This window comes from Cinclus cinclus, chromosome 2 (genome assembly GCF_963662255.1).
Source record: "Cinclus cinclus chromosome 2, bCinCin1.1, whole genome shotgun sequence".
In the NCBI taxonomy this organism is placed as follows: domain Eukaryota; kingdom Metazoa; phylum Chordata; class Aves; order Passeriformes; family Cinclidae; genus Cinclus; species Cinclus cinclus.
This window is the reverse complement of record NC_085047.1, coordinates 107585040-107600981: the sequence shown is the minus strand read 5'-3', so window position 1 is coordinate 107600981 and position 15942 is coordinate 107585040. Positions and strand designations below refer to the sequence as shown.

Here is a 15942-nt window from a genome sequence, read left to right as displayed (position 1 = left end):
CCTTTGCAGTAGTAACTGACCATGTAGCATTGTACAAAGCTGGCCTCTGGCAACATCTCAGCAACAATTTCTTTGAATTTATTACTTGCTTGCATAATTTGAACAACTTTCACATATATTTTATTCTTTGAGATCAGTGATGAACAGACAGGATGATGTGTTTGGGATTCTTTACTAGACCCAGAACCACAGGATATCCTGAGTTGAAAGGAACCCACAAGGATCTTTAAGTCCAACTCCTGGCCCTGCACAAGGCAGTTGTGGAGTCACACCCTGTGCCTGAGAGTTGTGCAAACACTCCTGGAGCTGTGCCAGGCGGGTGCTGGGACCACTGCCCTGAGGAGCTGTTCCAGTGCCCAGCCACCCTCAGGGTGAAGAGCCATTTCCTGATACCCACCCAAAACCTCCCCTGTACTGGACAGACAAAGTTTCTGCTTCTGAGAGTCACCTCCAGGACTCATAGTTGTTTTCTGTAAGTTATTCCATCCAGTCATTAGAAACTTTCCCAACTGAGTTGGATCAAGTGGTACAATATGACTTCTCTACTGCATGTTAGACTAAAGATAATAACCTTCTAATACTGGCCCGTGTAGGCATCTCTACATTGTTTAAATTCTCCATATTATAATCAGATGAAATAGCCAAAATGTCTTTTGCTATTTTTTCATGATGGACTTTTAGCTTGATAAATTTTACTCAACAGTATTGAAGGTCCTTTGTTATCCACAAGACTAATATATATATATATATATATATATATATATATATAGGTATATATATATATATATAATATTCTGAGTGTTTATTTTTTGTAAATTAGCATGTATAATTAGGGTATCTATGCATATGGAGAATAGATATTTGTATAAATACATGTATATATATATATAGAATCCCTCATAAACATGCCATTTCCTTTTTTTATAAGTTTTAGTTGGTACTAGTTGCCCTTGTTATGGTAACCTTTACCATTCAGCTCTTTTTCAACAAAATGCATTGTCTTTTTCCTGTTTATCCTGGACATTTCAAATACTTTTTTCATTACAGTAAATGATTATTCACAGAGGTCAAAAGTATAAAAACAAGCTTTCAAATGCCACTAATGTGAAAATGCTTATTAATTCTAATGATACTGGAAAATATGCTTTCTGAGTATAGTATTGATTTTTGTTTGTTTTTTTATTGTAAAACAGGTGTCAGAAATATTTAATTTTTTTTTTTTAAACACCGAAATGATACTGTAAGGAATTTAATCCAAACAGGCTCTTTATGACTTACAAATATTTTCATCTTGACAGCAGTATGATGAACACTCTCCTCTATCAATACAGTTTTCTCTGCTTTTGCATTCCTTTGAGTTCTGTGAGTCTTCAACATTTTGGTTTCAGAAAAATCAGAGCTGTTACCTATATGCTACTCATACAATAAAACCTAGTAACTATTACTTAGACCTAGGTTTCTTTTCTCAAATGAATTTTTCAAATAAAGGGAAAAAGGGTTTTATTGGAAATTCGATTGTAAACTTAAAAAACAAACAAACAAAAAAAAAAAAACCAAAAACCCAACCAAACCCAAATAATCACTTATTAGAAAGGTTTTTACCTAACTGAAAAGCTGTAAAAGATAAAAAATACCTAGTGCCAATACGAGCATCCGTACTTTAAGAAGATAATGCTAAGTGCTCTGTTATTACTGTGATTTTCAGTGAAAAAAGGACATCTAATTTTCCAGTATATGTATTTCTGTACACATCTACCACACCTTAAACAGGATAAATAACATCTTTCAGGCTCAGGGAGTCAACAGCCATCATTAACTTTTATCATCAGTTTTCTGCTATTCCTCCTTCTCTAAAGTCACCATGGTAGGGGGATTTCAAGATAGGAAGTGGTAACATAAATTTGAACAGGGCAATTTTGAAGGATAAAACATGTTATTACAGGTTGAACTAAGAGCTCTGTCATTGGAAATCATGGGATTTAAGCACTTCATAGTAATTACAGCAAACTACTGAGGGAACATCCTGTAATATATACTTTGCATTACACATACTTATGCTCTATGCCACAAATTAACTGATTTTTTTTATTTATTTATGAATTATGGTGGTAATTTGAGGATTTCTCCCAATTGGATTATTTTCCCACTCTCTATAAACCTGGGTCTTGCACCTCTTTCTGTGTCCAGGCTGTGGAAACTATCATTGAGCCTTGTCCCAGACTGGATCTGAACTGCAGCAGAACCTGGGAACCAGAATCAGCTGCTGGATTTCACTGCTATTGACTTAGAATCTGTCCATGAGTATTTTTTGTTTGGGTTGGGATCAGCTGCTCACTGTGCTCTGTCTCACACCCAGAGTACTCTGGACTTAGCTCAGATGTAACCCAGGTGGAAGAGGCTCTCTCCAGGAGCCTGTCCAGTGTGCTCCAGCAGTTCACGGAAGCTTGGTTGGTGGGATGTGGCTGTAGCTGGGCAGTCCAAGCAGTCTAACACCCCTCAGTAGCACGTGTGTCCTCTGTGCTGGCTGCCCCACCTTCCAGCCAGCACCCTGTAGTCACAAGAACGGGGACGTTGAAGAGCAGTGGAAATACTTGCTCGGTGTGTTGTGTAAACAGCGAGCACACAGGCCATGTGAGGCTTCCAGCTCTGGAGAGCTCCAGAAGGGATGTTTGAGTGTCAGGACACAGCAAGGTTGGGGTAAGGGGCTGCAAGAAAGGGCCTCTCCCAAAGTTCCCACAATACCTGAAAGAGGAGAGCAAAGCTGGGTCAGGCTGCAGTGAGAAAGGTGTGCTGTGGACAGACTCCGAGAGTAGCCCAGCTCAAGGTCTGAGTTCAGAAATGGCCTGAAGCCCTGAGCAGAAACCCCAGATGAGGGTTTTCAATCTTGGCTCACTAAAGGCTGATGAGACAGCTCATGCTGCTGTGCCACTTCAGAACTGGCCTTAATCAGGTCACAGTCCCTGGGGTGGGGAAAAAACATCACCCTGACAGTCAGAAGTTAATGTGGCTTTTCACTCATATTTAATATTATCAGATGGATGCAGCCATAGGGTGGGTAATACTAACACGCTGCAGTATCGTGGCTGCAAGTGCAGTGTGCACTGTCATCTTTTGAGGATGAAATGTGTATAATACCCTTCACATGCAGCCAAAAATACTGGTTTGGATTTCCATAAAATCAAGCCACTGTTTGTTCCAGGTAAAATTTTTGATTTGGGGTTTCCTTATCAAGCTTTTGATGGTTACACTTGAGAAAATTATGAAATTTGTGGTTTTATTACCAGTTGAATGGATATTTTTAATGTATATGAGGAGTTGCAAAATATGCAACTCTTTCAACCTAGGTCACATTTAATCAAGCATTTCTTTATTTTCTTTAGGGAAAAGTTGTTACCTACACTTAATACAGGTGTTGAGGCAAAGTTTTCTAAAATACATGATTTCATCTTTGTTCTGATGAAGGAAAACTTTGTAGGAAATAAAGAACTGGTATTTTGAAGTTCATATGCCTAATAAATAGTTTTAGTTAGTAGAAAAATTATAATTGACTTCTTTTGATAAAATTATATTGACTTTTTCTGTTTAAACTATTGATGCATCAGCTAATGGATGACGGCATCCATTAGAATCCAATGCATTTGCTGTATAATTATTAATTGTAAACGTTTATTAAGTTTATTGCTCTCTCATGTATAATAAAAATGGATATGTATATGCAGAAAAACCAACAATGACTGACATGCCCTTGCTTTTTCTTAGTCAATTTATTGTCATTTTCTTTGACAGAGATGGACACTGAAGGGTATGATATCAGTAACTAGGGCAAGAAGAATAATACAATCAATTCAATTCAAGATATGGAAATATTTATAATGTAATTGTGATGTAGAATGTTTTAAATTTGCATCATGCTGCAGAACCTACTTTCTGGGAAGAGTAGAGAAATTAAATTTTGAATTTATGGATGGCATTGCTATAGTTGTTTTGGTTGCAGTTCATTATGTATTTGATACTTTATGGGTGAAAGACTGGCTGCAAAGGTGTGAATAGAATATGCAGAGCTAAGTATTGTCCCAGAATGGACCCACAGCAAAACATGACATCAAGATATAGCAGTGTCTAAAATGAAATAATCACTTTGAGTCCAAATGCAGAGGAAATATAGAAATGAAATATAATTTAAGAACTCACATGAATTCTGTGAAGTCAAATTAAAACATCAAAACTCTGAAAATGGGTTAGTTCTTAATTTAAGCAATTTAATTGTAGAAGTTGTTTGACAAAAACAAGTTTTCTTATTTTGTTAAGAATGGCCTTAAGTAGTAGTTAATGCTCTCACATTCTAATATGGAATTATTTATACTACTTTGATGTTTTGTGTATTTTTTACAAGGTGCTAGTTTGCTGAATCAAGCTGACAAAACTGCAAAATTTGTGGGTTAATATTAGCATAATCCCACAGTACCGTGTTTAGCAACAGTATAGAAATGAAATCTACAGAATATTGTTCCCAATATGAAGAATAAAATACATCTTTCTTACAATAACCATTGCCATGACATAAATCATGTCCCTGGGAAATTGTATAAACAATAGCATTCTTTTTCTTGTGGGTCAATTGCTTGTGAAGTTTTGCTAAACTGCAATCTGTCACAAAAGTGGGTTTCATAGTTTATCAAAGAATGTTATCAAAATACCTAGGAATTAAGCAAAACATAGATGCAATATTGAGATTTGGTTTGCAACAAAAAAAAATAGCCTTTTGTACCCCATCTTGTTTGTGTCTTTCCTGTTTTCAGAGGTCTTTCCTTTCACCTTTGCACAACTTCTTAAAAATACTAGTCTTGTTTAGATTTCCACTGATAGTACATCCAAATTGGCATTTGTCAATCTCTGTGCAATATCATGTACAGTGCTGGAAAAGAATATTAAATTTTACTTATAGAAGGTCAGGTGCAAGGTTCAGAAGAGAGGAAGGAAGGAAACAACCAATTATTTTATGACTTAATATAAATTGTGCTGTGTATTACTCCTGCAGTTGTCTTTGGATGGGTTTTTTATTATTTTTTTTTTCTTGCTCTCCAGAGGCAAAATAAATCCATTACTTACTAATATGATAAAATGAAATTGCTCCCACAAGCCACTGCTGAACATGGTCCCTGCTGGAGTGTCAGTACATATATGAAAAAAATTGGGCCAGTGTGACAGCTGTTTTTGGCTTATCAGCCCAAACATTCTCAAGATAGAGGAATAAAGCTGCCTTATTGTGTCAGAGCTCATTTACAATACTTCTGTACTTTGTAATGTGTGCAAGTCCTTCGTTCTCATACAGAACCTCCTGCTTGGCTTCGGGGTGTTGGTTTGCACCTTGTTATTGAGCATGTGCTAAGAAAACCAGAGAGAAGGACACATCAGATAGGAAATAATGCCCAGACATCTGACAGTCACCCACTATCCACTATTAGTGACCACATATAAGCCACTATTTTGGCTTATGCGTGTCAGAGGGAAAGGGTTTGAGCAGATGGAGACATGCATGAATGGCTACACTGGGGTATTTTAGCTCAATGACTTGTCTCTGATGGCAAACAAGGGTGGATCCCTACATAGAGGTGTGCAAGCCCTTTAATCTTCCTCTGCTCCAAACTGGGTGTGGATTGTGGGGGATTTCTGAGGCAGACATACACTTTCTGAGTTTCCATAGTCCTGGGAGTACTGGTCTCTTATGGATTTATTCTCCATGACTCTGTGCCAAGGCTTCAGCAATTTAGCTGTTCAGCATTGGTAGTTAATTAAGCTTCTCCTTTTATGGGTGTTGAACTCACCGCCTGGTTACAGGATGTTTAAAAATTTAAAAAGCTTTGGAAGTAGTATTGTGTGCAAGCAGATGTAATGAAGAGATTCAGCAAGGGAAACTCTCACTTTGGTACACTCAGGAGAGGCGTAACCTCCCAGAGCTTGATGATGTTCAAATGGACACACACCAGCCACTGCAGCAAAATGTACAATTTCTCTTATCATTGTAATAGTATTTAGGTATTTAATCACTGCAAAAAAGTCTTGAACGTTAGTTGTTGATAAATTCTCTCTGCTTTTTACTAATGTTTTATATTGGTTTGTACTTATACTGAGAGTAACAAGGTCTTTTTTAGACAAGAGCAATAAGCACTGGAAACTTTTAAGCTTTAAATATTTATGTCTTGTTGCAACTTTTTTTCTTCTCCTTACAACTGTTATTTCCCAGATCAAAAAGGGTGGAAGAATGTAGAGTGATGGGAGATTCAGTTTGAAAGCTCTGGAATGCAAATTTAACTATACTAATATCAACCCCTACGGAATTTTTTTTTTACATTTAAGCTCCGATAAGCTCTCCATACTGAGTAGAGTAATTTTGCTTTGTGAGGAACAGGAGGACAGATGTTCTGATGTAGTGTCCAAAATGAGAGATGATTGTAAACCAAAAGAAATTGAATTTTCTTTTCTTCATGATTTTTTTAAGTAAAATTATTCTTTTCCTTGCAACTCTGACTAAGGTAGTTTAAAAAAAAAAAAAAACACCTGTTATAATATTGTGCCTTTCAATAGTGTTTTGACTAATTTTGAACAACAAAATATGATAACCATGATAAATTATCACAGTCATTTTAATAAATAAGTTAGATGAGTGACTATAATATTTAATCAGGTCAATAGTCTGCTTACATTTTCTTTTAAGAAATGAAAAATCACCAGTAAAATGGAAAAGATTATCTGTATTCCCTCATAGTAATGGCATTTTATTTGGTGAATTAAACTCCTTAACATTCAAATAATCGGATAGTTTGCCTATACAGAAACTGATTATCTCCTAGAGAAATAATTGAGCATCTTTATTTTTATCCTTTAAGTACACCCTAAAATCTATTATAATCCTGTAAAGGAGGATTATTAAACTAAACAACAGTAGCACATTTAATGATGATCTTCTAACAAAACATTCTAGCTATACTCTGATTAGTAATTACATTTCCACACCAATCTAACACACAAGATAACTGAATTTTTTAAGATGTAGGGTATCTGAAAAACTCCCTTATAATCTATTTTATAATCTGTCTTCATTTCACTTCTTTAGTATCTGGTAGTGGCCAAGTCAAACAGTTCTTGAAGCAGAAGATCAATCTGTCATTCTAGACAAAAACAGGTCAGATCTTCCCAAAGTGCTGAAGTACAGTAGTAGTATTTTTCATCCTTGTTTATTGTTCATTGTTTTATTGTTCATATTGTTTTATGTTCTATTTTTTTTTAATCATCCTTTAATTTCAGGACCTTTTTTTTTTTTTTTTTTAGCATGATTCTCATTATAAAATACTTAAAACGAAATATGGGAAAAAGGTTTTATTATAGAGTCCCTTTGCACAATACAGGTGGAAATTCAATTGAAGACCACTGCATTTTCTTGAAAAGGATTTAAAAATTGATAAAACACTGATTTTTATGCATTTGCATAGTGATAATTTCACTTCAGAGGTGCTGCCATATTGCCATTTGATATAACTGTTATGAATGCTAATATATTATGCCATCAATATTATACTGACTTTAACCTGAGACAGACAATATTATTCTCTTTATTTTTTTTTCTGTAGTCAATAAATAAAGTATCAATCGATTTTTATTTCATCTCCTTTTATACTTGCAGACGGTTTGACAAATCTTTGGAAAAGTGGCAGATTTTTCATTCTGACATGAAGAGATTTAATCATTGGCTAAGTGAAACTGAAGAGAAGCTGTCAAGAGCACAGATAGAGGCTGGAGACGTGGGGCTTGTGAAAACCAAGCAATTTATTCAGGTATGATTTGATTAACCTATATTCTGTTTTTCTGAGGGGTTTTGGAAGTTTTCAGGTCTGGGTAATCTGTATAGTTTTGCTGTTCAGTTAAGGAGGATTTCTAGTGCTGAGTGGACAGTGACAGTTTTGTTCAGACGTTTCTGCTGTTCTGGTTAACTAAGAATTTTCACTGGCTTCGTGTAAGATACATGTTTAAACAAAATAAGGTATGGGATGACATGGTATATTGTTGTACTTTCATAGATACATATTTCATTGGCCTTTAAGTAAAGTTCTTGTAAATTTTCATTTGGTATTTATGACCAGCAGGATTATCAGACTTAATTTTAAATTCTTGTGGAAGAAATGTGATTAGCTTTTGAGCTGTACAAGAGATATTCCATGAATCATGTCTTGCAAGTGTTGCTTATTTTGTTTCATGTTTCAATCAAAGGACCTGGAGGATGCTTTTATTTGTGAAATGCAGTGTGACAGAATGGCCACTTAGCTGCTATGTGTCCAGTTCCAATTTGAATGCTTTTCATCTTGCAGGCTCTTTGAGCATCATAAGGAAAATAATAACTCTAGTTTCTTGGTAATTTATTTCATTTCCCTCTTATGTGATTCAAATGGTAATGGGTATGAAGAATTAATTCCGAACTGATGTTTTGGAAGTAGATCGTTTCAACTGAATAACTTGACCAAATTCTGGATTAATGCTATAAATTACTACTAGAACATAAGAAAAAAGTGCTGTTAAGTAATTGGCGCTTGAACATTTGAATTGTTGTATCAAATTACTCGATTTCAGGTTGAAAGAAGTAAGGTCTGTCTAACACTAAAGCCAGAGGGTTTTTCTGAATGCAACACTAACCTATTTCTTGGCCTACAGTTAAAAAAATAAATCATGTTATTTGAATTTTAATATTTCAAGTCACCTTTTAAAGATTTACACTGTCATTTCTTGACTGTAAAACTGCTGAACAGAAACAAAATTGTGTTGTGCAGGTATTCAAAAAAGATACAACTGTTAAGTAACTCATAAGCTGAAGCAGTTAAAATAGCAGTTAATACTTTTTTCTGCACTTATTTTCAATACTGAAGAAAGGTGCCTAAGATCTCATTTACAAAATAGAATGTCATCAAGGAATTAAAGACGCTTTTTTTGCTGCATACGTAAAAGGTAGTAGAGCTTATGTGTGTGTTCTCTGAAACTTCAACTCCCTTTCTCTTTCCCACAATTTGAAAAACATATATATTGCTAAATAAGATGTGCATCTACACTGACACAAAGGAGTTACAAAGCCTTACCCATTCTTCTTTGCCTTGCCTGTGCACCATCACCTGTCTTGGCAATATTCTTGGGTCCTTGATCTGCTTCAAATTACGGTTACAAACAAAAAACGGATTTATGAAAAAAAACAAAAGTCTCATTTTTTTCTAACCCCTTGCTAAATCATCATTTTGCCTTGGAGGAGGTTGATTTTTGAGAGTGCCGACACGAAGGTAAGATATATTATAGATGATAAAAATGCACTGGGTGTGTAGCACATTTCAAAGTCTCATCAGATAAAAGCATTATTTTCTTATTATCATTAAGAGGTTCATTTCAAACTGAACATCACACTGAAAGACTGTGAGATAATGTCTTGTTATGCAGAAACTTATTTCAATTTTATAAGACTGCTTCTGTTTTACATTTCCCTTTCACCTAGCCTCCTTCTCATTTGTTATCCATTTATTATTTTCTTAAACAACATATGTGAACATTTTGAATATATATTTACAGAGTGTTCTTTTCTGCCATCCTTCAAGTTTTTTCTTTCTTCCCTTCCCTTGTGTTAGAAATCCCATGAATTCATGAATTTGTTACTGAAACATTTCATTTAGTTCAGTACGAGAGACAAAATCTACCTTACTAAGGAAAATTCAAGTGCAAAAATATTCCAGCTAACCTCAAGAATGTAGATCCAATGTTAGTTAACATTTGTGACAGAATACTAAGGCTGAAGGTGCACTGTTTCCATTCTTTTCATTGCTTCTTTATTTTCCTGGGTCTTGTTTCAGAAGCGTTAGGCTTCTGTGAGGCTGACTGAAGAGATCATTACAATTTCCATTAGGGAAACAGTTAAAACAGCTGAGTGTTCTGATTTACTCAAGTAGCAACTTGTTTTATTAATGAGATCATGCTGCTTAGTGAACCATATTCAGAATTAACAGGATTTGTTTGAAAATGCTTTACAAGCAAGTGAATAGTCTGGTACTTGAGAAGGAACTGTTTTAGACAAAGAAAAATATACAAAGCCTTCAGATGTATAACATTATTTCTGAGTAGGACTACTTTTGAGAAGTAAAGATTAATGCGTTCATTAATATTCAATAAATGCATGGAGTCAAATGCTTATATAAAATAGTCAACAGTATGATTAGATGATTATGTTAATAGAGGTTAAAATGTAATTACATTTTTCAGGTGTGTTTGGGGAGGGGAGGTGTGTTCCTTCTTGCTGCATAATGGCATGGTATTAAACAACATTATGTATTATAAATAATGTGAATGAAATCTAAGAATAGTTTCACTTCAGGTCATGAACTCATGAACTTAAATATTCTTGTTGTGAATTTGTCACTCAAGTTTTTGAGATCAGAACTTATGTTGCTGAGAAGAAATACTGCATTTTAGTTTTTAAGAAATTGTAATTGATGAATTTTATGATTAGGACATACAAGATTAGAAAGGATGTTTCATGGATAGCACATCATGTAATCCCTTTGAAATATATTGAACTCTGACTCTTTAAAGCAATTAAGGTATTTTTTTTTTCTCTCATTATTGTGACAGAGAGAGGTTCTTCTGTCTCTTTGCTCCTTAATGCTGTAACTTCTTCAGCTACCTGCATTTGCACTTAGTTTATTCATTTTGGTCCCAGGACTGAGCTATGGTTCAGTTTTATTTGCTCCTTGATGTTTACCCCTTCTGTTCTTATCTGCTGCAGTCATTTTCCCTATCAGAGTGTGTTCAGTACACTAAAGCCACAGCTTTCTAATCTGCTTTCACATGATGGGCAGACAACTTCTCTCTTACTTCCTGTACTTATTGCTCTTTCTAGAACATGAGTTCTCAAAATAGCACGCTATTGCCCAAACTGAAATACCATCTGTATCACCAACAAGGTAGCTCAGGTGCTGTATTTTGTGGTTGCATCTTACCGTGGACAAATGCTAGACTAGAATTCTCAGTCATCTCTCTGAACTTTCTTAATTCATTTTCTTCTCTTGTGATCCGCCTTGCAGGCCTAATCTACATTCCATTCCACATGAGGGAAAAAAATGAAAACAAACCAGCAAAAAACACCATGTTGTACTGGAAACTAATGCTAGGTTAATATACAGCAAATAATCAAACAAGGATTAGAATTGGAGTTTGAGGGGGTGTTCATGTGTCTCAGGTACATGCTAAAAACTGCAAAAAGAGGAATTCTATAGCAGTTTCAGAACTGGGCTGTGAAGTTACATACCTGAATCATTACTTGAGAATTTTTTTTTAAAGTATTTTTATTTTAAAAATACACAACATTCTGAATATTTGTTCTTTGCATTGGGTTTAAGAATCGCTCAGTGGTCAATATTTAGTATCCAATTGTGGGTTATAAGTTTAAATTAATTTTATTAGTGTAAGTGGTGCAGTTTCAATAGCAAAATTATGAGTTTCTGGATCTGAATTTTGTAGAAAATTTGTTGTATTCATGAAGTTCATTTATTGTGACTGGTCAGTGACGAGTACTTTATTTTTCATAATTTTATTGATTCAAAAATATTCTTATTATGTTATTCTTAATGTCTCAAATGCTTATTATCCTTTACTGGCCTAAATATCAAGGGTACGGGTTTTTTTAAAATTCTCAGAGTACCTTAAATATTGGATGATGGGCCTTATTATTTATACTCAGCCTTCTGAAGATACCCTAGAATTAGAAATTGCTCTGCAAATTACATATCTAAACTGTTCATACAGTGAACTGTCCAGCATTTACATTTTAGAGTACTTATCCCTGCCTGCAAAAGGCATGTGAATGATTCATGCCTTCTCTCCTTTCTGCTGCACCATACTGTCAGGAACTGTCAGGAGTTTTTGCCTTGTAGATGTTTAAAGTAAGAAGATATCAAGAATACAGGCTTCAGTGCTTAGAGTCACGGTCATGCTAATAATTTCTCTCTTTTATATCTAAATTGGATTATATGGATGTTGATGACTTAATAGCCACCAAATTTTAACAGTTCTTTCTGGAACAGAGCACAAATGCAGTAAGAGTAGAGAGGAGGAAAAAGTGTTCCAGTGCTCAAGGCCACATATTTTCTACCATGAAAGCACAGTGGTAAGTGGGTGGATAGCTTGCTCTATTTTCTCCCAAATATAAATATTGGAAAAATACTTTTATATACAATGATTTTGGCTTTAATATTTTAGATTTTGTGCTTTTACATTTATTTCCTGCTTTATTGAGTGATAAAGGTTATTCAAATAATTTTTGATTCTCCTTATTCCAGTTTGGATTCAAATGCTTCAAATTTGTTCCACCTGCTTCAATTTTGACTTTTTTTTTTTTTTTTTTTTTTTGGTAATGAGAGATATTGTTGGAAAATTTGTAGAACTGTAGCAAAATACTCTGGTCAAAGAGATTTCTATCATTGCTTAGTGATTATATATGAGAGCGAAAATACATAATTTGGAATAAATGAGAAACCAATTTAACATTGTTTTAGAAGAATATTTAATTAGAATCAAGGTACATACTAAAATGTTCTTCATATAGCAAGGACATGTCCGCAAGGATACATATCTGTCAGGAATGTATTAATGCCTAATATTTTATAAATGCAAATAAACCCACACTATCCCTTTTACTATTACGTTGAAAAAAGATTCTCTAGTCTTTATTTTTTTAATGTTCTCCTTACATTTTTACACAGTAAAAATTAATACTTTGATTAAATATCCTGAACTAGGCAGTGAAATGGTGCAGACATGAAGGCAGCATACATGACTGCTGTCAGCTCTTACTTACATATTGGCTGGATCATTTATTCAGAGAAGATTACTCGTTCTCTTTCTACTCAGTCAAACTTTCGTCAAACACCTCTGAGTGTAGAATGATACTGCCCCTAAGAAAGAAAAGACTCAGAGACATTCCCGGGATTTCAATCTTTTTTCCAGTTTCTAATATCTCAGTAGAAATGTTTTAAGTAATATACATGAACTCTGCATGTGACACCTGAGCCCTAACTGAACAAAACCCTTATTTTTCTGATTTGATCTCATCTTGAAAATAACTTAATGGGCCTTTCTTGACTGAAGTTCTAACAGCAAGGGAAATACTTAATTTTCACTTAATTCATAGTAAAACAGTTATTGTTTTTTCCTTACACTAAGCAAAATATTAACTAATACTGTGATCTTTACAATTTCTGTGTATGTATAAACCTTTACCTTTTTTTTTGCTATTGAAAAACTTCTCATCTTTGTTACTGCTACTAATGGAAGTGATGAAATACCAAAACAATTTGTTCCAAATTTGCAGTGAATTTTTTTTTTGTATTATTTCAAGCCATAGGAAGTATTTCTTCATAAATAAATCTGTTATTGAATTCTTCTTTGCTGCACACAATGCCTAATTTACAGTATCTTATTAAAAGTTTCTAATTAATTTATGTGTCTGAAGGCTATGGGAAATAATAAATTTAAAGTTGCTTATGTGATTTTGCCTACTCTTGCACCATTAGGTTACAATTTGTGGCTTATACTTAAGTTTTATTATAAATCATGGCATTGTTTATTCTGAAAATTGAATTAAGTATTGTAAGTAATTAATTAAGATGCATTTTCATTTCAAACATTTCATTATGAACATTTTTGAAACAGCTACTAGCACGCAGATGTAGAGTGGCATAGTTTTTATACATGAGTACAATGAATAAGTATGGCTTTTTTTCCCTCTGTCTTGAAGAAAAAAAATGTATTGAGCTGGTTTGATCAGACTTCATGGCACCTGACTACAGCTACCTCAATGTTTGGGGAAATCTGTCCTCAAGTGGGTGCTAGCACATGGGGAGCTGGGAAACAGATTGAAGTCTATACCTATTAAGCTATTTCACAAGTTTTTTTTGTGGGTTTTTTTTTTTTTTTTTTTTTTGGTCTGTATATAAAAAATAAAGGCAATGGATGATGCAATTTTGTTCATATTAATGAATTTATCTTGGTGTCAGGGCTAGTCTGGACATTTCTAATCAGTGACATTTGCAGATAATAGACTAATATACTTCTGATTCAAATTTATTAATTATTTTGTCATGGTATAAATAGAGTAGTTAATCTGACTAACTCTTGGAAGTTTTGGGAAATGAGTGACTAAATGAATGATGACTTTGAAGGTGGATGATATTGGTTTGCTTCCATAAGTCTTCTGAAAGTCTTGTCTCGCACCAGAGGTCACTATGACATGTGATTAAATGTGTTGATGCACAGATGTGAAGATAAGATAATTAATGAGACCTGAACCCTGTCTCCTAATGACTGGTCAGCCTGGCAGTCTCTAGGCCTAGCCATTAAAAATGCTTACATTAATCAATCAGTAAACGGTAACACTCTTGGAGAATAACTTTCTATACATATAAATTCCACAAATTAGTACAGCTAGGCCTTTATGGGGCACTGTTCATGGATAGTTTTAATAATCTTATTTAAAACCTTTCATCCCTACAGACTTTGCAAAGTTTATCCATCACAAACAGATTTTCATTGCCATCTAAAGCCATAAAGTAAAGCCCTGCAGTAATGAGGCTGGACAAGACAGCAGGTTAATGTTGTTAGACTTCCTATTTCTTGATATGCCTTCAATGTACTTTCATTAAAACTATTTGGCACCTTGTGATAAAGACTTATCAAATACTTAATTACCAACACTTACTTAAAAGAAAATATTTTAGAGAGAGGCTGTTTCTTTCTTTTGTGCTAATTAAAACTCCTGGAAGAATTTTTTTCTCACACTATTGCTCACATCAATTATTTTATTTCTAAAATTAAAAACTGAAAAAAAAAGTAAAAATGATATTATTTTAGTGAAGATTATGGCAGAATTTCAGATACTTATGAGAGACATTTTTTTATCTCAACTTTTTTTGTTGTTTTGCACTTCAACAGACAGCAAATATTGTATTTCTCAGTCTTCTAAAAATAAACACAATACAGATATGCTGTAACTTCTTATTCAAAATCTACCCTTTTGATGGGTGAAAAAAAACCCAAAACTATATCAACTACACAATTTTTAAAATCTTTAAAATCTGTTTGACATTTCACAATGGAATTAATACCCCTAACTTTTATTTTGTAGGACTAATTATTTTGCGCTTGCTGAATATTTTCTAAATTCAAGTAACAATTCTACTGTGATTCTAGTTAAAAGTAGAAATAAATATGTTTAAATAAATAAATAAGTATGTTTTGCCCCACATACTGAGACTGTTTACAAACTTCAATTTTCACTGAATAATTGAAGGATACATAATATATTGTAGAGTGTGGCAAATTCCAGTTCATTCATTAATCAGGACAAGAATATAATAGACTGCTGTAGTCATCCTCTGACTATATTAAATATTATATGTACTTGTCTCAGAATTTTGCTGATTTCAAAGTGGCTTGTTGAGTTTTGTTTTGGTTTGCTATTTTAAAAAAGGCAGCAAGCCCTTGGCACACATAAGGGACAGTCCTGTCAAAAATGCTAGAGGGGAAAGAAGAAATTAAAGAGAACATGTTCTGAACAGCTTTTTCAATATACAATTACTATATTAGAATGGCAAATATTTCTCAGTTTCACTGTATCATGTGTCTCACCATATCCCCCAAAAACGTGACAGTCAAAATCAATTATTTGTCATTTCTGTGGCACTGTATTTTAAAATAAGATTTATAAAGATGTACTAAAACTGAGCAAGGTCCTGCTACTTGTTTGGTATTAGAAGTCAAATTAAAAAATTCGGGAAATAATTTTGGTATGTAAAAATAATATTTCTGAATTTCAGAGTACTAAGATGAGCAGAGAATTCTATGAATGTAATTGTAACATTAGTG

General features: G+C 33.9%; 1 protein-coding gene across 2 annotated transcripts in view; it reads left to right on the top strand.

The window, feature by feature from the left end:
- The window catches only part of DMD (dystrophin), a 767992-nt gene that overhangs the window by 226459 nt on the left and 525591 nt on the right, over nt 1-15942 (top strand). For both annotated transcript variants that reach the window (XM_062488103.1, XM_062488102.1), the window contains one exon: nt 7682-7832. In XM_062488103.1, the coding sequence (XP_062344087.1) occupies nt 7682-7832 (151 nt within the window). The remainder of the gene's footprint in view (nt 1-7681; nt 7833-15942) is intronic.